The sequence below is a fragment of the Perognathus longimembris genome, chromosome 2 (genome assembly GCF_023159225.1).
Source record: "Perognathus longimembris pacificus isolate PPM17 chromosome 2, ASM2315922v1, whole genome shotgun sequence".
NCBI classification, from domain to species: domain Eukaryota; kingdom Metazoa; phylum Chordata; class Mammalia; order Rodentia; family Heteromyidae; genus Perognathus; species Perognathus longimembris.
The window spans coordinates 32,303,056-32,326,953 of record NC_063162.1 but is presented as its reverse complement, the minus strand read 5'-3'; the positions used below and the strand labels follow the sequence as shown (position 1 = coordinate 32,326,953).

At 40.6% G+C, this 23,898-nt stretch overlaps 1 protein-coding gene across 1 annotated transcript in view; it reads left to right on the top strand.

The window, feature by feature from the left end:
- The first annotated feature begins 436 nt into the window (after window positions 1-436).
- Window positions 437-23,898, top strand: part of Papss2 (3'-phosphoadenosine 5'-phosphosulfate synthase 2) — a 71,755-nt gene continuing 48,293 nt past the window's right edge. The window contains exon 1 of the mRNA XM_048338754.1: window positions 437-626. Within this exon, the coding sequence (XP_048194711.1) occupies window positions 600-626 (27 nt within the window). The 5' untranslated portion in view covers window positions 437-599. The remainder of the gene's footprint in view (window positions 627-23,898) is intronic.

Genomic DNA, 23,898 nt, shown 5'->3' with positions numbered 1-23,898 from the left:
AGCAAAAGCTCAGCAGCGTGACAAGGATCCATGAATGTAGAATGTCGTTTTAAATACGGCATTTGAACACAGTCCACCCGCTTCGGAGCCCTAGGAGGACCATGTCAGCAAGCCCGGCGGCCTCAGCGGTCACCGCCCTTAACTAACTAAGCTAGTAGGTACCAAAGGCTTACTGGAGGAGGTACCAGGATGGGATGAGAGATGGAGGGCGCGCTGGGACCCCGTAGGTGTCCGGAGATGGGGTGAGCTGGGCCCGGGCTGCTCCCAGGGCGGAACGTTCCGTCTGCCGCTGGAATTTCAAGGTCTGGCCCTGGGCCGGGGCTGGCGGGGCGCGCGCCCGCGAACCGGGGGCCGGGCTGGGGACGCCGCCCAGCGGCCGCAGGGTCCCCGGGGGCCGGGCGCTGCCGGCTGAGCCGACGGGGCGGAGAGGAGCGCGGCGGGAGGAGGAGTAGGAGAAGGGGGCTGGTCAAGGGAAGTGCGACGTGTCTGCTGAGCCTTTTTATACCTCCTTCCCGGGAGTCTGGCAGCAGCCGCCGCCACCGCCATCCGTGCGCCCTTCCTTCAGTCTCCGGACTCGGGCTCCGCCGCAGCCAGCCACCATGTCGGGGGTCAAGAAGCAGAAGACGGTAGGCTTCGGAGTCGCCTGCCTTCCTCTCCCCTCCCACCGCGCAGCGCCGACCGACCTGGCGTCGGGTCCACCCTCCCCGGGAGGAGGCTCCGGCGCCGGGAAGAGGAGGAGGAAGAGGCGCGGGGAGGGGAAGCGGGAGGCGCGGCGGCGTCCGGGATCCCCGGGCAGCCCGGTCCGCCCGGTCCGCCCCGCGCCTCGGGGAACCTGCACTGGTTGGGGAGCGGGGGAGGGTCGCGCCGTGTTGGGACCTCCGGAGCTCGCACAGTGTACCTCGATCCGAGTCAGCACCAGAGACAGGCAAGTGCCTTCCGTCCCTCAGTGCTCCAGACCCGCCTCCCTCCCGCAGGAGCTCCGGGAGGGGTGGGCGGTGGGCTCCGAGGGGGGGTCCCCCGTCTCCTCCGGGTCCACCGCGGGGCACAGGCGGGCCGAGCGATGGCCACGAGCCTGCGACCGTCACCCGGTTTGGACCGTGGGCTTTAATGACAGACTCTGGTAAAAGAAACGGCAGTTGTGTAGGCTAGCTAGAAGAATGGCATGTCTAGGGAGGCAGGACTTCACCCTCCAGCACGATTCTGCTCCCCCAAGGCAACCGCTGGGGGGCACAAGTTGGTTGCTGGAGGGAGGATGGGTCCCCTCGGTGTGGTGGGGTAAGGAGAGGGGTCTGTTTCCAGCAGTGACAGTTTTCTCCACCCATGATCCGGGCTGTTTCTTTTTAATGGGAAAGATGAGTGCGAATCAGAGAAACGTTCCTTTCTCTGTAGCAACACTGGCTCAACAATTCTGCATCCTTAAAAGTGGTCGTCGTTCGGGCTGGAGACATGGCTCCGTGGTAGAATGCATGCCGGACACATATGGGTTCAGTATGGAGCATTTTACACACATACACACACACAGAGAGAGAGAGAGAGAGAGAGAGAGAGAGAGAGAGAGAGAGAGAGAGAGAGAGAGAGAGAGACTACCCCCCCCCCAACAAAACACAGTGGTAGTGTTTGTCCAGAGATACCTCCAATAAAGGTGCGGGAAGTGACAGTAGCTATCTCACTCTAAGCGTTAATACAGCATTTGGGTTGCTTCTGATGTGGTCTACGAGCCTTGATTAAAATCTGCCCGGCAGTCTGGGTGCTAAACACAAGTTTTACATTGTTACACTGCAGGCCTCACATGGCTGTGGTGGTTACTAAATGGATAGTCCTTTCAGAAATAGGTATGTGGTTGGCAGGTCGTAGGTGCTCAATAAATAGGTTTTGCTCTTCTTATGTGTTGCTTCTTACTGAAATATCGTTAAAGTGTACAGTTTTGGTGGTGGACTGTAGGAGAGGTGAACCAAACAAAGAGAGGGAAGGGGCCATGCAGGGGTTGGAAGTGTGGCTTGAGCAGCAAGGGGAAGAAGAAGGGGCTCTGTGGTCTTGGGAGACGCCATACCGGACCAGAGGGAAGGTCCAAGGGAAAGCTGGAATCACTTTGGGATGGGATAACGGTCAGGGTCCAACGGCCTCTTACATGATTGAATCTCAGCCTTATAATATATTTTTGAAATATGAAAAGAAGATCATTTTTCCTGTTTCACTTAATTTCTATAAGATCCTAAATGGTGTCTTCTAAATGGCAAGCTGCTGTGGCAGTCAGAGTTTCAGTGGAATTTTGTTCTCACCTGTTGCATCAGAAACTTCTAATTCTGATAGGGAAGAGGGGCTTTGTCAAGCATTGGTCAGAAAGTGGTCACTCCTTATCAGTCTTCGAGGTAGCCAGAGTGTGAAGTAAAGGAGGGAGGATGGGGCTCTCCCAGATCATCTTGGGGACTTGGCACAGTGAGGAATTTGAGGACCACAGTTTGATTTTTTGTATTTACATGACTTGAGGCTTCTAGTTTTTGTCACTATGTGTGTAGTTTATATGGGTTTCTACTAATGCCCCCCAGATATCTAACTGAAATAAGATTTCAGGATTTATACTTAACCTAACACAGTTATAAATCCACCCACCAACCCACACTCCCAAAAGGACCACTTAGGTACTATTGGTACTCTTTACTACGCAGCTGTAAATGAATATGGAATCTCCTTAAACTTTAAATGGTAACTCAAAAAGGTGTTTTGAAACCTTGCACACCAAACCAGTCCACAGATGTGGTTTCTAAGCTAGTCAATTCTTTGAAGAAATGAGAGCTGCTTAGCTCAGAAGCCAGCCTGGGAAAGAGGCTGTGCTGGCCTCCTGAGGGAACTGCAGACATTATTACATGGCTTTCTGCATTATCAGTGGAGGATAATCGATTCACACAGCAACCTCTGAAGTAACTTAGATTATTTGCTGAACTCTTCTGTGTCCAGTTGGTGATGATTGGATCCTTACTGTAAAACCCTGGGTAGAAGACACAGTCTAATAATTATTATAAGTACAACAACACCACTTAAGTCCTGTATTAGAAATTTATTTTATTTTTATTATTATTTTTTGTCAGTTGTAGGGCTTGAACTTGAGGCCTGGCTGCTGTCCCTGAGCTTTTTTTGCTCAAGGCTAGCACTTTACCACTTTGAGTCACAGCGCCACTTCTGGTTTTCTGGTGGTTAATTGGAGATAAGAGACTTTCTTGTCCAGCTGGCTTTGAACTTGATCCTCATATCTCAGCCTCCTAAGTAGCTAGGATTACAGGCATGAGCCACCAGGGCCCAGCTTTTGTCAACAACAAAACATCTCTCTCAGGAATTTTGCACTCTGTGGATGAATATAGCCTTTCACTTCACACCAGCTCTAAGAAGAGTAAACATCTGGGGTTAAATGAAAGAGTGTAAGATGGGTTTTGCATGTGCTTGAGAAAAAAAATGAAAATTTGGGGAAAATGATTTTTTTTTCTGAAGGTAAGTAGTATATTGCTTCCATCCTCCCTTCCATCCTGATTTGCCTCCAACCCTGGCTACCCTCAGACTCGACCTCCTACACACAAGAGAAAGAGGCAGAGTGCCACGGGAGGACGTGGAGGAAGGGAAAGCAGAGGCCTGGGCCATTCTTCTTGCATCATTTCCCAGATTAGCATTTTTCAAGGCCCACAGATAATGTTATGATGTTTTAGGAATGCCCAACAAAAAATTGAGATGCTACATTATTTTCTTTTAAAAAATCAAACAAATCAATGTTGAGGAGAAATGAAAGGTACAGGTGGCTCACACTTATAATTCTAGTTACTTAGGAAGCCCCTCAGAGAATTATGGTTTGCAGCAGTCAGGGAAGGTAATTTTTACCATAATCCATCTCCAAAATAATCAACAAAAAGCTGACTGGAAGTGTGACTCAAGCGGTAGAGCACCATGTAAACAAGCAAGCTGAGGAAACATGAAGCCCTAAGTTCAAACCCCAATACTGGCAAAAGCAAAAAAAAAAAAAAATCCCTATAAGGTGGCTCTGTAGCTATAAGAAATTATCTATACTTTCATTGTTTTTTAAAATGCTGTACAGGGCTGCATTATTTTCCCTGAAGTCATTACATTTAAACTCATTTATAGACACTACCTAAGGCAAAACATAAATTTCTACAGTAGGAGCCACGAGGAGGAGAAACAAGTACTTCCTAGTGCCATGCACCCAGACACTCCAAATTTTGTCTCATCCCTCTATCTCTATAGCAGCCAGGCAGCATCCCAAAAAGCCACTGAGCTTCATTTCAGGGGAAGAAGAACCAAGAGCAAGGCACAAGTTAACTTTAGGTCTGTCCAACAGCAACACTCATGCTACATCCACCTCTAAACCTGTATTTCATAATGTGACCTCCCTAGCCTATTGTTACCTCACCTGTAAAGGAGGATCAACATAATAATAAAAGAGTGATGGTTATATTTATTGACAGGTTTCTGTATATATCCTGGATTAGTCTGGAAACCACTATGAAGCCCTGACTGGCCTCAGACATATGATCCTCCTAGTTAAGTCTTCAAAGTGCTGGGATTAGAAGCATGTACCATCACGTAGAGCTTCTAGTATTACACTATACTACTGTGGTGTGACATATCAAGAAGTGAAAGCAAAATTGTTCTGAAGGCTCAGCAAGTGACCACCACCAGAATATTTCATAAGAAAAAACAAATGAAATATAGGGATGATAATTCCATATCCTTATTGGGAAAGCCTAGATGAGAACACACAGTTGATTAGTATAGACACACCTATGTAGATCAAATATTAACAAAATTTTGCTTACACCTTTGGCTTAAGAAAGGTAGTCTATGTGTAAGTAAATATTGACCCAACTTCTCTCCACCCTTCCTGTTCCTTCAACTAGTTCCAGATGTACCTTAAAATCAATACTTCTAGCTGGGTGCTGGTGGTTCATATTTGTAAACCTAACTATTCATAAGGCTGAGAGCTGAGAATCCCAGTTTGAAGTCAGACTGGGCAAGAAAGTCCATGAGACTCTTATCTTCAGTTAACCACCAAAAAGCTGAATGTGGAGCTATGGCCCAAGTGATAGAATGCTAGCCTTGAGCAAAAATACTCAGGTCTTGAGTTCAAGTCCCAGGACTGGCACACGTGTGCATTCCTTCCTGCACACATACACTCAATACCTCCCAGTGCAGATTATTATTCTTTAAGTTTAGTTTTCTTTGTACTTTCTGTCTCTGAGATAGTTATCTTTGTCTTTCATCAATTTTCTGCTAATACATGTGGCTCTGTGATTTGCTTGGGGCATAATTAGGCTTACTTCAACCATGGAACCTTTAGGGAATAAGAACCTGAAAGGAATCAATGATGTCAGTCCCTGTCCTAAGAGATTGCTGTTTGTTTCAAAACCTGTCACCAAATAGTAATGGGCACTCATTAGACTTGGTGTGTGGACATCTTAGGAAAACTCAGAAAGTAAAGGTAAATAAACATAATGAAATGGTAGTTCAACTGACCTGTTTCCCCTGGAGATTTATTTATAAAAATCCATGTGTGCCCAGCACCTGTCACAAAGCCTAGTGGCTGATGCTTACTATATATTTGTTGAATTAATGAATAAATACCAGAACCCATTGCATTATGAATTTGTTTTTAGCACATGTTTTCAGTAGATTCTATACTTTTCTCCCCTCTTTTCTGTCCGTGTGTGTGTGTGTGTGCGCGCACCCATGTGTATAGTTATCTTTGACTAGGGGTTCTCTGAGGCTTAGGATGAATGACCCTTCTCAGGGAGCATTTCGATGCTTTTGATTTAGCCTGGTGCCTGGCTGCCCTCCTAAATCTGAGAACACCTGAACTCAAGTTCACCACTTATTTTTTCAGACCACCCAGATATTATGCACTTAGGTCCCAAATATGAACATTATCTTTTGAATGCAGCTTCTCAGGAAGTCTTACTTACTCTTACTTATTATGTTTTTGTTGTTTGGTTTTGTTTTGTTTTTGCCAGTCCTGGGGCTTGGACTCAGGGCCTGAGCACTGTCCCTGGCTTCTTTTTGCTCAAAGCTAGCACTCTGCCACTTGAGCCACAATGCCTCTTCTGGCTTTTTCTATATATGTGGTTCTGAGGAATAGAACCCAGGACTTCATGTATACGAGAAGAGCACTTTACTACTAGGCCATATTCCCAGCCACATTTATTATGTTTTATATACTAAGACAACTGTCCTTAGGGGTAGAGGGCTTATTCTGATTCATCTTCATTTTAGGGTGTGAGAAGGCCTTTTTATTCTCCCCACTTACATGGGCTCTGCACTTTGATTTCTGTTTCACCTCCACCAGCAGAAAGCAGTTCACATACCCTCCCCAAAACTATCCACCCCTGTAAGGATAAAATACCTTCTAATTGCCTACTTCCATAGATTCCTGTTTTCTCCTCGTTTTGGCCTGGAACTTTCTATTTTGTCAGCTATTTACTATTTTAATTGGGTTACCTTCTATCATAACACGTTTGTAGATGCTTTTCAGTGGAAGGAAGAATAAGTGACCTAAACTCTCATAGCTAGAAACACAGCCTCTGCCTCTTTTCAATCCCCTCCTGCCACTAGTACTTCATATCACACCTGAGCCTTTCAATACCTGTTGTTCTTTTAAAGGGAGGACTTTCAGAACAATAAACTTGAGCAGATAGCTTAGTCTGAAATAGAGGGAGGCACTCACCTGGGGGGCTTGTGCTTATGCCGGCCTCCAGAATTGGTCCTTGCTGTCTGATCCTCTGTGGTGGTCTAGTTCAAGTGCATTCCTATCTAAAAGGCCCCTTCAGTCTCATCAACACCCTTTGCTTCTTTCATGCTTTCCTAGATACCTAGAGGTTGCTGTGCTGTCCCAGTGAATTCTTGGGCTCTTCGGGAAACTTGATGGGGCTGGTTATTTCTCTGCTACTCTCAGGAGTGTGGCAACTGGTGTGTCTGTGTTGAAACTGAGTAGCTCTGGGGGCTTCAAGACTCCTTCTGGGAACTCTTCTCTGAGAACAGAGATACACCCATGGCCTCCCTCTCCCCTAAGCCTCCCACAGGTATGGACCATCAACTTCCCTCTTTCAGATTCATGGTGGTCTCTAAGCTCCTTTGCTTCTCCTGAAAGGTTAATTGATTAACTTGTTACAATTTTGGTCTGCTCTTTCCTGTTTGTTATTCATCAATCAGTTTCAGTTTAGAATAAATTGGCTTATAAGATTTTTTAAAATATTATTTTTGACAGTACTGAATATTGAGCCCAAGACCTCACACTTCCTAAGCAAGCACCTTACCACTTGGACCATACTCCTCATCCTTTTGCCTTTAGTTTGATTTTCAGGTAGGATTGCTCCTTTCCCAAGGTTCAACCTCAGTCAGAGATCCTCCTGTTTCCTTCTTCTGAGTAACTGGGATTACAACCCAGCCTTAAAAAAAAACCACAAAAAACCAAAACTTGTTTTTGCCTCTTTGCAAATGCACAACATACAGCTTTTTCTCTGCCGAGTATCTAAAATCTTTCATCAGTTAGCTGATGTGACTTCCTTTAAAATTTTACCAGCAACTTTATGCAATTCAAAAATAGTTGATTTTGCTATCATTGGTATTATGGAAGCATAATTAACAAGTGTAAGCATCGCAAAGCACTATTATTAACTTTTGGCAATAAAAATGATGTTTCAATCGGGGTTGGCGGTCTATACCTGTAATCCTAGCTACTTGGTAGGCTAAGATTGGAAAGATCATGGATCTAGGCTAGACTGGTTATGCACATAAGATACCCCTCTCAACCAATGGCTGGGCAAAGTGACATGGGTCTGTCTTCCTAGCTGTCTGAGAGACTGAGATCTGGTAGGACATGATTCTAGGTCAGTTCAAGTAGGAAGATCTTGAGAGACTCCATCTCAATAGAAGGAAACTGAGCATGACATGCACTTGTCATCCCAGCTATGAAAGGAAGCCTAAAATAAATGTATCATGGTCTAAGTGTGCACCTGGGAAAGGAGTGAGACCCTATCTTCAAATATAAAGACAGGAGCTGGCCACATGTGGCTCAGCCTATAATCCTAGCAAATCAGGAAGCTGAGACCCAAAGGATTATGGTGTGAAGCTATCCCAGGCAGAAAGGTCTGATATTCCATCTCAAAGTAACCAGTTAAAAAGTTGGGTTTGGGGCTGGGGATATGGCCTAATGGCAAGAGTGCCTGCCTCGTATGCATGAGGCCCTGGGTTCGATTCCCCAGCACCACATATACAGAAAATGGCCAGAAGTGGCGCTGTGGCTTAAGTGGCAGAGTGCTAGCTTTGAGCAAAAAGAAGCCAGGGACAGTGCTCATGGCCCTGAGTCCAAGCCCCAGGACTGGCCAGGAAAAAAAAAAAAAAGTTGGGTTTGATGTGTGGCTCAAGTGGTAGAGCACTAACTGTAAACAAGAAAGCTGAGAGAGTATAGGCCCTGAGTTCAAATCCCAGTATTCAAAAAAAAGGCACTTGTTATAAAGTTTTCAAAGTATATGATATGTTTATGTATCATATGTTTGTAAATATAAACTGTTATTTTAATATTGATCATTTCTATGCTAAATTAATATTTGCTTTAAATATCTAGCTAATGTCTGCTTTGTATGTTTTGTTATAAAGATTGATTTTTATTTACCAAATCTGGTAATTCTGTAATTTCTCCTTAACTTACATATGGTGGGTTCTTCTGAAATCATATGTAGATTTCTTATCAATTTAAACCTCCCCCAATAGGATCTGATATTTTCATCTTCATATGCCTCATTCCTCCATACTCCTCACCTTAAGTAATGCTCCTCGCATTAATTTATGGACAAGTCACACCTTCCTGATTTCCAGAAAAAAGAGGCAACTCAAGACATTTGGTGATGATTTTTACTTTCTTGTTTTCAAAAGTGTTAAAAAGCTGAATTGACTTCTTGGTCCTGTGCCAGTGGTCCCATTACATGTTGTTTTTCTTTTCCCTGAAGTTCTTGAAGATCTTTCCATTTTTAATTCCTGACAAAGTTCTCAAATATTTGAGTTTCTCAAATATTTGGGTTTTCCAAATATTTATGGAATGGCCAAACCAGAAACTCAGCCTGTCACAATTGACTCTGGCTACTGAAGCATTAAATTCTTTATCCATGGGTTTTAGTCCATTCACATTGTCTAAATCTCTTCCAAACAGAACATTTGTTTTCTGTTTAAATGAAGCACCCCACCCACACCTTTATATTCTTTAAACCTTCTGCCCAGTAAATCTCTTGGTAGCTTTGAACCCAAAGCAATAAAATTTCCAGCTGACTTTTTTTTACATACTTAAATCCTTTTTTAAACTAAGTTAACTTTTCTTAAATTTTTCACGTTTTATTTAAGCTGTCCCCATTTTAAAACTGTGTATATGACTAAAAACAAATGTATGTTTAAAGAATCTTAGGGATTTTCTTCTGAAAGGAAGATCCCACCTTCTGGTGGGCGTGGTATTCTAGATGACCTACTGCATTCAAGGGCTTCTTTTCTGTGGCCCCTTCCTGGTTGACAGGTTAGTAGTGACGCCACTAGGCTGGAGCCTTGACTACCCAATCACCCACTTAGCACGTTTCCCTTTATCACATGCCCACTAAAAGTGCCCCTGCCTATTTTTCACAATTTTGTCTCCTTTATTCGCTAAGCAATACTTCCTCCAAACATAACAGACACTCCCTTGTGGATGCTTTATCTGTGAATGAGTCATACTCCACCTTGACTTAGGTATAGTACTTTGTCTGACATTCTGGAGATAGGAATAGACCAAAGAGCAGTATTTTAAAAGATGTTCCTTGGCTATTTCAAAATATACCTGTTTTCCTTCAGAAAAATTCAACCCACTTCCCTTTCATTTGTTCTTCCTTAAGCCTTCTCAAGCCATTCAATTATAGCCATCTTTATGAAAAAAGATTATGTAAGACCCTGGGTTCAGTCCCCAGTATGAGAAGGAGGGAACTGAAGAAAAGAGAGAGGGAGGGGGAGAGGGGAAAGAAAAGAGGAAGGGAGACCAGTGATTACATGGTATGCAATACAGATAAAACCTTACAGGAAAACACTGGACTAAGTTCAGTTGTCCACTAAAGCTTCAGTTCAGTTTTATCTCTAAATCCATCCATTTTGGTTATTTCCTAAGCTCATGAAACACCAAGTAGTCGATGAGAGTAATCATGTAACTTGCTGAGACTAATAAAAGCTTGTTTTCCATGATTATAAAAGTCATTACAACCCTTGTCCTATTGAGTCATTAATGTGACAACATTCGGAGTAGTTATTAACAAATAAGAAAAATTGAATTCATTCTTTGGGTTTAAATTATCTGTACAGATTTTAAAATGATCAAATACAAGCTAGATATTAAAATTCCGATTGTGGCATGTTTGTTTCTCTACAGTTTCACTTTTGGGGAGTGTTTCATGCAAGTTCACTTGAATGTGCTCTGTTTATTGCGGGCATGTCTTGAGCACTCAGGCAGTGGGCACCAGTCCAGTGGTGGTCTTTGCACTAACTATCCTTTGTTTTCACCAGCATATAGAGCAAGTTCATGAACAAATACCCAGACCCATTTAACTGAAATGAATTTTCAGAGAAGACTTCAATGAGAAGCTTGCATCTTCCCAGCTTCTCTATAGTTAAGAAGTTGTTTATTTCATTGACAGAATGAGACATAACACAACAAACACAGCTGGATTAGGTGAATCATAAATGATTACTGCCTCATTGGTGCAATATTTTGGCAGTTATGTACCACTGATATCTCAAGATAATAATAGTGAATTCAATTTAGAGACATTCCTAGACACCTAAAAAGAGGTAAATGGCATAAATTAGCAAACACATTCCCCCAACTATCACATATATGTCTTTTCTTGTGATGATATAAGATGAATGCATTAGGCAATAAATTTTTCTTTGTTCCCAGATTACCCAAATTGGGTAATAATTTTTATTGCTTAGTCTTATTGCTATGCCAATATTCAGTAAATGTGGATAGAATGATTTCCTTTGTCAGTTGCAGGGCTTGAACTCTGGGCTTGGGCTCTGTCCCTGGGCTCTTCAGCTCAAGGCTAGTGCTCTACCACTTGAGCCACAATGCCACTTCCAGTTTTCTGGTGGTTAATTGGAGATAAGAGTGTCATGGACTTTCCTGCCTGGGCTGGCTTTGAACTGTGATCCTCACATCTCAGCGTCTTGAGTAGCTAGGATTACAGGCGTGAACCACCAGTGTCTGGCATGAATGACTTTTTTTCTCCTAAGGCTTCTAATAGGCGAATCAAGTTGGAATTGTGATTTGTAGATGGTAAGAGGAAACTAAGCCCTAACTTTTTTACACTGTAAAAAAAAAAAAAATTGACCCTATTGGAATTCAGGCTTAAGAATGCTGGTAACCAGATGCTGCTTGCAGTGCCTAGGAACCATGAGATTGTAAATGGCATCTTATATGATGTTGGGGAAAATTCTTTGATTATAGTGTAAGTCAAAGAAGTCCAAGATTTTTAGAAATCCTGGGTGAGCATGTTTGTGATAGGTACTCAAATAGTATATCTCCATTTCCAGATGAGCATGTTTAAGACAATGATTCCATGTTCTTATTGAGGAAGAGCATTGGCTGGGTATATTCTATGGGGCAATGCTGGGGCATTTCACTGGGGAAGTGTTACACTATTGAAACAAAAAGAACAGCTTTCACTACATGCACACTGAATCTCACAATTCATGTCTTCATAGTAGTACACAAAATTCTGTTTAAGGGATGTGCTGTAGCTGAGAGTGGTGGTATACAACTATAATCCCAGCTACTCAAAGGATTGTGATCTGAGGTTGCTTGTCAAAAGCATCAAACCTTAGGTAGAAAAACACACTAAAGCTAGAAAACGAAGGAGTTTGTAGTCTCAGCACATTTAGCCATATTCAGTGAATGGAAGAGTCTAGATCCTCATACATACTTGGTGTCTTTCATTTTCTTTTCAGATTTGAGGTTGGGATTGAAAAAGCTGTGAAGGCATCTTTTTATGCTATTAGTTCTTATCAATATAATAAATTCACTTGGGATGTATTTGAGTTCTCCAAATAGAAGAAGGGAATAAGCTTTTAGCCAAGGACTTTCCAGACACTACCCCAAGTACCCCCTTCTCATCCTCATAAACATGTGAAGTAGTCGATGTTCTGAACTGTTTGCTTTCACATGCACCAAAATGAAGCCATTCAGTTTTATTGAAAATATGAATACCATGTCTTAATCACTGTCCTGCCTCTACCCCTATGAATAACAACAGATATAAAGGATACTCTGGCTATGGGAATGAAGATTATTTTGACTGTTTAAACATACATTGCAATTTTAAGTTAAACTTAGCAGATTAATATAGTGAAGAAACTAAAAAGATATGGTCACACTGAAAGTAATTTTTCTCAGGATCTTTTGAGAATGTTGTATAAACATTTGAAGATTTGGATTTCAGCAAATGCTATTAAAAGAGAGTAAATGTTAGTTTGGATGAGGCCCTGTGGCTAATTTTTGGAACAGCAGTCCTTGGAATTGAACCCAATGTTTCACCTTAATAATACAAGGCTTCAGTGTTCCAGTGGGTGAATGCATGCACTCAAGAATAAGTGTCCTCAGAAATAACTGTAGCGACTTGCGAGTAACTCTAGACCTTGCCTTGTTCATTATGTAAATGCTACACAGTTGAGCATTCATGAGTTACAAGTTCCCAAAGCCCCACAAGCAACGGGCCTGTTCTCGGATGTACTGGAGGTTTCATTGGCATTACCACAGCTCAGCCCAGAATTTAATCTTTCATGTTTCAAGGAGCCCATGCCACATACACAGCCCCATTACTAGCACCAGTTGTAAAAGAATATTAAGAAAACATACAGCCGTACCACACACGGTCTTCAATGGAAAGCCTGCAGAGCTAGGGTTAAGGAGACAGATGTGGCCTGTGTTGGACATTGTAATCGCATGGTTTTGAGCATCTTTTGAATGCAGTAATTCATTTCAAGAGATTTGATCTGATGTGTGTTGTATTCCCACAAAGGTAATTGACACTAACTTGTGTTATAGCAGGTTTTCTCTGGGCAAGATAGTTTTTTATTTTATGACACTCATCAAGCCTTACTCATATAATTTATTCCAGCAACCCCTTATAATTTGTAATTCAAAGTATTACAAATCATATACCAGAATGTTAAAACAAAGAGATGAAGTCAATTCCCTGTGGTCTTATTGTGGGCCAATATCATAGAGACAAGACAAGTTGGCCCACTTAAGTGCCCTTGTCCATGTTTTGTCTATGAGAACAGAGAGAAGTTCAGAGATATCTAGATAACATTTAGAACAAAGGATTTCTTACTGGGATTGCACCAAATTAACTGCGTGCTGGGAAACATGGTATGGCCTCATTTCATGGGAAACCTAACACATGAAATAAGTGACAGCAATTTGTATATATGTACTTCTAGAAACTAAAATAGAGAAAACTGGCATTCAATTTTTTTGTCTTCTTTTAAATGTGGGGTTTTTGTTGTTGTTGTTGTTTATTTTGTTGGTTGTGGGGCTTCAACTCAGGGCCTGGGTGCTGTCCCTGAGTCTCTCAGTGCTCAAGGATAGTGCTCTGCCTCTTGAGCCACAGTACCACTTCTTTTTTTTTTTTTGCCGGTCCTGGGGCTTGAATTCAGGGCCTGAGCACTGTCCCTGGCTTCTTTTTGCTCAAGGCTAGCACTCTGCCAACATGAGCCATAGCACTACTTCTGGCCTTTTCTATATATGTGGTGCTGAGGAATCAAACCTAAGGCTTCATGTATATGAGGCAAGCACTCTTGCCACTAGGCCATAGTCCCAGCCCCACTTCTGTTTTTTGGGTGGTTAATTGGAGATAAGAGTCTCAGGGGAACTTTCCTGCCCAGGCTAGCTTCAAACTGTGATCCCCAGATCTCAACCTCCTGAGTAGCTAGATGGGAGCAACTGGCACCTAGCTGTTTGTTGGGTTTTTTTGTTTTTGTTTTTTTTTTAATGAAAACACTGAAACTTAAGCCATTTCGTTGTTGCTAACTTGTCCTGTTTTACCTCCTTATTTCCATGGAACATAAAAATTCTGAAACCATATGTATCTACATATCATCCTGATTAGCTTTTTGTGTTATAGAGAAAATGTAAAAATGTCTACTAGCTAAAAGAGCAGGGCTTGCATATAGCTCAAGCATAGGACATTTGCCTAACCTTAGTTCAAATCCCAGTACCACAGTGAATAGACCAATAGGCAAAGATAGTCAGAAGCCAAGGAAGTATTTGAGGGGAATTTGTCTCTGTAGTTTAGTGGTTAGCAAATGGCATCATGGATCAAATTCAGTCACCTACTTGTTTTGCTAAACCTATAAGCTAAGTGATTTCTACATTTTTAGAAGGCTTGGGAGGAAATAAACTTCAGGATCCATAAATTAAAGTTATTAGAACATATGATATCTCATTTGCACAGGATCTCTGGCTGCCCACACAACAAGGATGGGTATCTGTGACAGACTGTGGTACCTGCAAAGCTGAGAATATGTAATATTTGAATTGTGAAGGATAGTTTGCCCCCTCTATTGTACAGCGGGAACCAGTATTCAGCTCTGCAGATGATGAAATCAACACTCTGTTTGCATCTGAATCTCAAGAGCTGAGTACGTAGCTGTACTTCATGAGCACCACTTAATTGTTTGTTTCACCATTGTTTTATTATTGTTTTGTGATACTAGGGATAAATGCTGGACTTGTGCTTGCTAGGCAAGTACTCTACCACTTTTTCCTTACCTTTCTTTCATTGCTCCTCTTCTCCCCATCCCTTCCCTTAGTTTACTTCCCAACTACTTAAGGTATATGAGCTTTTTCTGTTTTATATCTTGTAAGCCATTGTAAAATTTTAAGAAACCATGCAGAACCATAAAAAACACATACAATTAATAATAAAAGGCATTTGAATTGTAGTTCTAGAACTTCCCAGAGCTCTCATTAAATGTCCTACCTCATGGGTGCCTTTGCCTTCTGCCTTTGCTTGGGATTGCTCAGATTTCTGTGTCTGCAGGGTATAGAACCAGTTGATCAAGTGCTCTCCGAGGGCTTCCCAGCTGAATGTGTTATCCTTCCTGGAGGTTTATAAATAATTCTCTCCAGCAGGGATAAAGATGTACATAAGAAGTTCTTTATCTGAGGTCCAGAGAATACAGGAGGACTGCAAACTTGGATGCGGAAAATGTTTTTATACCTATTATAGGAATTTAACACTTCATTAGGAACAGAGGCATCATACTAGCAGTGCTTTACAACTATGTCAACAATACAAACTACTGGTATTTCCATGTCACATCACTGTGTATTGTTGCAAATATCACCAACTATATGAGTTCTTTCTTACTACAGGTATTCTCATTTTGAGAGTTGTAATTCTTCGATCTTGTTCTTCGCAATCCTTTGTGTTTTATGAATTTCAAAACATTTTTCTGAGAAGGGACTCATCATCTATCAAAGAGGTTCTTGACTCAAAAAAATTTCTATGCAAGCGTGCACTCAAGCACACATACACACACGCATATATGCACACACTTTATGCATACAGTTTCAGGGAAGTGTTGTATATATATTCCTTTTTACAAAGCCTGTGTCTAGGATTGGAACTTTAAAAGTTTATACCTTTAGTGCCTACAATGCAAGATAGCAAGCCAAATGAAGGAGGGCTTTAATTTTGCTTTTATTTTTACTGTTTTTTTTCCCGAATAATTCCAGTGAATTTATTTCTAGAAAGTAATTCATAGTGCCTTTTGGTCATAGCCTTGTGCTTTGGATCAATACATCCTTATAAAGCAATTTATTTGTGTTGCGTCATGTTGTATTCTTGATATTTTTCAGTAAGAAGAAACTCAAGTTCACACTCTGAATTTTAGTTTAGCTTATATTAGAAAGATATGAGTCTGGCATTTGTTAACTCACTTGGTTAGAGCAGTGTGCTAAGAAGAATGTTTGAGTATTTGAATTTTCAAGACCTAATATTTAAGTATTTTATGTTTGGAATTGGATAAGAAGCACAAATATTTTCAAGCTTTTCTTTGCCTTGAATGGTTTTGTTGTTTTTACTTAGCCTAGCATTTTATTACTGCTGTATAGAAGAACCAAGGTTCATTTGAGAACATAATTTTCTGTTAATATTTACATTTACGTCCCAGTTGAGAATTCACTTACTATCTGTATGGATTTTGTGCTTTCTTGCTGTCTGTTCATTGTGCTAGTATCTGAATGTGCCTCCTAATTTCCTGAGACCTGGGTGGACCTTCGAGCCTGTGTTGTCCTGGGTTTCTCAGCTCTGTGAGGCTTCAAAGTGCTGTGTGGACCCCATTCCTAGAGCATCCCATTGAATTGTTCTGTATGTGGTGAAGGGAATGTCTTCAAACTCTGACCCAGCTTCACTTGTCAGACAAGCTTGAGAACTATAGCCACCTCTGGCTCCTTTACCCTAAGGAAGAACACTGTGACTTCACTGAGGCTCACCAGCTAGTTAGTAACCGGTGGGTTTTCTCTTCTTCAGAAAGCTGTTTACCAGTGAATGTAGACCTCTGTGGCTTCCACATTCCTCATAAAATATGTCAAATTAAATATCCCAGCTGGGACGTTTTGTTTTGACACTATCTAATGGGCAGATAGCTTTCTTTTCTTTAGAGATTAAAAAAATTAACAGTTGTATAAAGGGATTTCATGATGACATTTTCATAAATGCATACAATGTATCCTCACTAACCTTACTGCCTCTATCACTCTTGCTTTTCTTCCTCCCCAGCTTTCACTAATCTCCTTGGTACATATGAATAGCTATTTGACCATAATCATTCTTCCTATGTGCAAATAGTCTACTTTAGCCAAATTCATCCTCTCCATTTGCCTTTTTCTCTCCTGGGGATACATACCCTACACACCACAGAGACCGTCATTCATTGTTTTTAGTGCGTATTAGTTGTATGAAAAAGTGTCCACTATGGTATTTCAGATATGCATGTTTCAATAATAATAACCCCCTCTCTTGGGTTTTCTTTCCTGGTCCCTCATCCCCTCGTTGGTCAGTAGCTTTCCTTGATACCTTGAGATCTGACAGCTTTTGGAAAACTCTGGAAACCAGTCTTTTTTGGTCAGCTGTTCTTACTTGGGATGACCATTTCACTGTGTAACATTTCCCCACTCTCCTGTCATAATTGAGTATGTGATTCTGATATCGTAAATCTCTAGAACTCTTCATTGACCCTTGAGTGTTACAAGGGGAGTAAATGCAAAAGAATTTCCTTGCCACATTTGATAGACTCTGGGTATTAAAGACCACATTGGAAGAACATCATCCCCCTGCCCCAAATGAGTGGCCTTTTATTTTCTAGGGAAATATCTAGGTACCTCATAAATAAAGTGCTACCCATTTGTGTTTCAGACTTACCACCTAAAATTACTTAGAATGAATCAAATTAATTTATCTTGATACCTTTTCCATCAAAGTTAATAGACTTATTGCCTTATTTTATTGATCATGAATTTTTGATCAACTTTATCTTTTGAGATTAAAAAATTAGTAATATATTGCCTTATATATCACTTTTCTTCATGGATATTCCTTCTCAGTATAGTGAAGAGACCAAGGCAGATAGTAGCTTAAATTGATTAGATGACTCAGGTTTATAGCTATTCTAAAATTTATGGCAGATCTCATGATTTGCATAGTTTTTTCACAACAGCTTTATTTTACCATTGTCCCTTTTACATTTTATTATTTTTATTTATTTTTGTGAGAATGAGGTTAGAATTCAGGGCTTCTTGCTGGTTAGACAAATACTCTACCACTTGAGCCTTACCTCTAGACCTCTTTGGCTTGACTTTTATTAGTGGTGGTGTTGATGGTGGTGTTGGTAGGGTTTTTTGTGTGTATGCCAAGAATGGAACTTGAACTGAGAGCCTTGAACTCTTACTTGGATTTTTTTTGCTCAGGGCTGACATTTTACTACCTGAATCATACCTCCACTTCTAGATTTTTGCTGGTTTAATTGGAAAGTGTCTTAGATTTGTCTACCTGCACTGGCTTTGAACTGTAATCCTCAAATCTCAGCTTCCTGAATATCTGGATTACAGACATGAGCTACTAGTGGCCAGCTTTAATTTGTTTTTGCCTATATAGGGTCTTGTGCTTTTTCCAGAGCCAGCCTTTAATCATAATCCCCTTGTTTCTACCTCCCCAATTGCTGCTACTAGGGTGTTTCCCATGTCTAGTTCCCTTTTTTGTTATTTTGTAATATACGTTTGGTTGTAACTATTAAAAATATGTATATATGCTCATATATATACGAAATTAACCTTTTTCCTTTCTCTTAATTCCCCTATGCAATCTCAGGATGGAAAATAAATTTCAGGGTGCTTTCAGACCAGAAATGAGAGACCAAATGGATTTGTTTCTAGTAAAGGAAGTAGACACGGAGGAAAAGGTAATTTTATGCCAAGTTCTCTTACTAGTTCTATGTAGATCCAGCACACACACACACACACACACACACACACACACACACTCACTCTCTCTCTCTCTCACACACACACACACACATACACACACAGAGGCAAAATCCCTTTATCAGTTACTATCAGAGAGTTACATACTATCTCTTCATAGGATAACAACATTCACTACATAAGATTAATACTGTACATGTACTTGTAAGTTGTACTTTGAACCACTCTATATCTATCTATGGGCATAGGTCAGTACTGGTCAAAGAATGTAGATTTAAAATATAATCATGAAGTTGAGAATCTTGTTTTAATCATAGGTTTATCTTAGTGAAAAAAGATAATCATTTTATTGTATAGTTTAAGGTTTTTAAATGAAGAGGTTTAATGGAGCAAAACTTTAACCCTTTAGAAACTAAAGCCAAACCAAGCAAAAATATAGAACTACAAAAAGAAAACACAGATCTTTGGTAATCTCTGACTAGTGAAGACATTTCTAAGTATGACATAAGTTCAGACATTACAAATGTTTTAATATAAAATACTTTATTTTTAATTGAAACAGTATTAAAAACAGACAACTTGGGGAATAATTTGCAACTCATAGAAGACATTGGGCTCTTTTCCAAAATCTATAAAACTTATTTTTTAAAAATCTGCAACCCATGGGCTTGCCTAGCATGCACGAAGCTCTAGATTGGATTCCTCAGCACCATATAAACAGAAAAAGCCAGAGTGGCACTGTGGCTCAAGTGGTAGAGTGCTAGCCTTGAGCACAAATAAGCCAGGGACAGTGCTCAGACTCTGAGTCCAAGCCAAAAAAAAATCTGCAATCTAATGTGGTTAAAAAGAATAAAAATAAGGAGAGCTCGGCTGGTGGTGAAGGCTGAATCAGGAAGATCATGAGCTTAAGGCCATCCTGGGAAATATAACACAGCTCTGCCTCCAAATAAAAGTGTGTGTGTGTGTGTGTGTGTGTGTGTGTGTGTGTGTGTGTGTACCAGAACAAACATAAATGTTTGTGAAAATAAAGTAAAACTGACTCTTAAATACATGAAAGTGTTCAATTTCATTTATTGTGAAAATTCAGTGCATGCCTGTAATCCCAGATACTCAAGAGGTAGAGACAGGAAGATTGTGTTCCGAAGCATTCCTGGGAAAGAAGTTAGTATGACCCTATCTGAAAAAAACAAGCTGGGTGTGGTGGTACTTTTCTGTAATCCTAGTTACTCAAGAAGAAGAGATAGGAGGATTTAAGTATGAGCAAAAGTATAAAGCTCTAACTGCAAAACAAACTAAAGCAAAAAGGGGCAAGCACTTGCCTAGCAAGACTGAGACCCTGACTTCAAACTCCCAGCACTGCCAAAATGTAGCAGAAAAGAAAGAAAAAAAGAAAAGCAAAGAAAATGAGAAAGAAATGTTACAAGTAAGACTTTTCAGTGTTTCACCTATCAGTTGTCATAGGTCAACACTTTAGCCAACATTTTGTGTTAGCCAGTGGTGGAGTAACTTGTATTCTTCCACATCACTACAGAGATGTCTATTAGAACAAACTCCACAGAGAAAGTCTGGAAATACTTCTCAAAATAAAACCCAACATGACTTTATCTTTTGAGCTATCAATTCAGATCTAGCATTTTTTTTTCTGTAGAGAGCTTGCAAATGAGGGAAATGATGAGTGGACTTGATGTTTTGGGCATTGTTTAGTAACAGAAAGTTAGAAACAAACTACAAACTAAATGACAATAAGACTGTTAAACATTATTACAGTATTACAATATGTTACATTATTAAATATATATCTATAATGTAGACTAACTTGAAGCTGTTAAAATGATCGAGGTAAGTTATTCTACATCCCATTTGAATAATTATTGTATTATTATACCAATACAGTAGGATCTCTAAGCATTTTGTTCAGTAAAAAAAGGCATAGTACACAATGGCATCTATAGTCAGGTAACATTCTGCACAAATAAAGGATGATGACACATTATTTATAAGTATATACAGTATCTCTAGAAGGATATATGGTAAACCAATAATAACATTCTCCAAAAGGAGAATTGAAAAACTGGGTAGGAAATTTGCTTTTCAAAAACAGAACATTAAAACCAAAACAAAACCCAGAACATTATAAAAGGAGGGGGAGAGGGGGAGAAAGAAAGAGAGGAAAGGAGAGAAAGGGAGAGAAAAAGAGATAGGGAGAGCAAGAGAATTAGTCAAGAACTATAGAGCCTGTGAGGTTTTTGCCTCACTTACTATTTAGGAAGTTAGTTAACATCAAAAAGATCTCTGCATGCAAGACCAGGGATGTGATTGCCTTTGGCACAGCAAGCAGTGTGAACATAGCGCACACACCACATCTGTTTCCCTTGCCTTTAGCTCTTGTAGCTACAGTGTGGATGCCTAGGTAGATGTAAAGCAGGGAGTCACATGACAGAAGAAGAACCCTAAGCTTAGGGAACTGAGTCTTTGGGAGCCTCCACCTGAGAGGACAGTAAGCAAGCTGGGTGTTCTCTATGGGGAAATTATTCTCTGGCACCCAAGGATGTTCACCTCACAAATGCCCTTGAAGATAGAGTAGCATAAGCGGCAGTCAGCTCCACTCACAAGAAGATACTTATGACATGTTTTTCTGTCCTTTATTTATGTGTAAATATATACGTACTTTTGTACATATATGAAGGTGAAAGGCACAAAGTAACTCCTGATGCTTTGAGGCTCATATGGAGAGTGTATGCGTTAATTCTTGGTTAGATTATTAGGCCTGGATCAACAATCATCTAACTCAGTCTAGATCAAAGGTCTCCATGGTCACAAATTCCATTCTTGCATCTGGCCCGTTATCTACAAGGGCAAGTTATTGGTCAACTGAGAGTGAAAACATGAATGAATCAGCACAGATCACCCCCTCCTACTAAGATAAGTAGCTGTAGTATGGCTGGTGTCACCTTGGGCACTTGTATTACTAAAGGGGGATTTGGGAATTCACAACATTATGAACCTTCTTTGTTCAGTTTTATTGTAGCTTACATTCACACAGAAATCAATTTGCAATCTTTACTTTGCAAATATGGACTAAATATGGGGGTGGGGGTCTTTGCTGACATTCATCCCTAGGCGACAACAAACCTCAAGAACAAGCTTTCATTCATGGATGGAATAAACGGGGCTTCTGTTTCACAGTTCAGGGTGGGCTAGAAAGAGCCACAGTGGACCTGCAGAGGGATGAATTAGCAGCCTGTTAAAAGGTGTTGTGCCTCCTCCTAAAAATCGCTTTGAATGCTCTCTGTTTTTGCAGAAGCACTCACCCATATTTAAAAATTTAAATTTAAGTAGAATATATAAATCTTTAAATGTGCTGCTCAATAAATTTTCATGGACTGGGTGTACTTGTTAACTATTACCCAGATCTGGAAACAGGATACTTCCTGAGTCCCAGAAACTCCTTCTAGTCATACCTCCTTTGTCTATCTAGGTAACCATCGAATCAGTTTTGCCTCCTTTTGAACTCTTTTATTTTTTTTGACAATGAAGTGTCTTTTTATTCTCTTGCTCTGAAAACTTGCATGGAGAAATTAAACCAAGGAAAGTAATAAAAAACATATAGGTCTCAGGGGTTTCAAAGGAAAAACAGAATAAAATCAGGTATCCACTAATAGGCTCAGACATTGCACACTTAGTGGTCCTGTATCAAAAATTAAGAATAGTTTCTAAAAGGATGGGGAAAACATCCACTACCCTTTACAAATTTAAACAGAGGGCAGCAGACATGCTTTACACTCCAAAACTATGGAGATGGTTCTAAATACAGCTAGGATTCAGCAAATCTTAAACACACTAAAATCATGATTACATTGAAAGAAAATGCACAAAAACCAAATAGGGATTTTTGAAGGTTTTTTTTTTCATTTGAAGGTAATCTTAATGCTATTAAATTCACAAATATGCTAATTTAAATACCCAATCCTATGTGTATAAAACACACAATGCATACATACAAGTATCTATTCTCTCCACATGTCAGCGCCCATTCATATCATGGTTTGGGAATGAGGAGAATAGATTCCCCTTAAATTGCGAGTCAGTAAGGTGTTTCTTTATGGTTAACTTTAGCAAAATTCATACAAAATAATAATTAACAATGATCTGTACTTGTTAACTCACAAGGAAACACCTTCAAAACTGCATTTTGTTAAAGTTTCTGTACTAAAATGTAGAAAAACTGAACTACACAAATATTGAAAAGTTAAAAATTCCTTAATTTTTTATTCCTGGTACCACTACCACAATTTACAGGGCAATGTACCTGATGTAATGAAAAGAAAAAGAAAAAGACAAAGCTACAACAGATAAAAGACCTCAGGAATGTACATCTAATTGACACTACATTGCATTAATCAATAGCTGCACTTTTTGCAAACTGTGGCTATGACAGTCCTGAACAAGAAGGGTTTCCTGTTTAAGCTGCAATAACTTTTCTGACTATGGATCATCATTCTTTCTGTGGCAGATTTTTACAGTTCCTCTAATGCATTTGGGACGACTGTCTCAAAGTAACCTGCAGCTTTCCTGACAACTCCTCGCTCTCTCTCCTGCTAAGAACTGTAGCCCTTTTTCTGTCGTTTTTTAAACCTTCTGCTACCGTATCCACCACGTCCACCACCAGATCCATAACCACCACCATATGGACTGCCAGAGCTTCTTCCACCAAAACTGCCCCCCTTCATGGGTCCATAATTTGACTTCTGTTGTCCACTGTAATTTCCAAAATGATTATAGTTTCCACCACCACCGTAGTTACCGCCACCAAAATTTCCTCCTTCATTGTAACCATCATATCCTCCTCCACCACCACCATATCCACCACCTTGGTTTCCATAACCTGGTCCACCACCACCATAACCTCCTCTACTACTATAACCAGGACCACCGCCATAGTTGCCACCATCACCTCCAAATCCATTGTATCCACCATCACCTCCTCCATAGCTACCTCTGCTGCCACCACCTCCACCACCATAGCCTCCTCTTCCACCAAAGTTTCCACTACATCCAAAATTACCTCCACCACCTCCAAAGTTTCCTCCACGACCCATAAAGTTGCCAGATCCACCTCCACGACCTCTTTGTGATCCAGCAGACTGCATCTCTTGTTTAGAAAGGCCTTTTTCACTTCACAATTATGCCCATTAATAGTGTGGTATTTCTGGGCTGGGGATATAGCCTAGTGGCAAGAGTGCCTGCCTCGGATACACGAGGCCCTAGGTTCGATTCCCCAGCACCACATATACAGAAAACGGCCAGAAGCGGCGCTGTGGCTCAAGTGGCGGAGTGCTAGCCTTGAGCGGGAA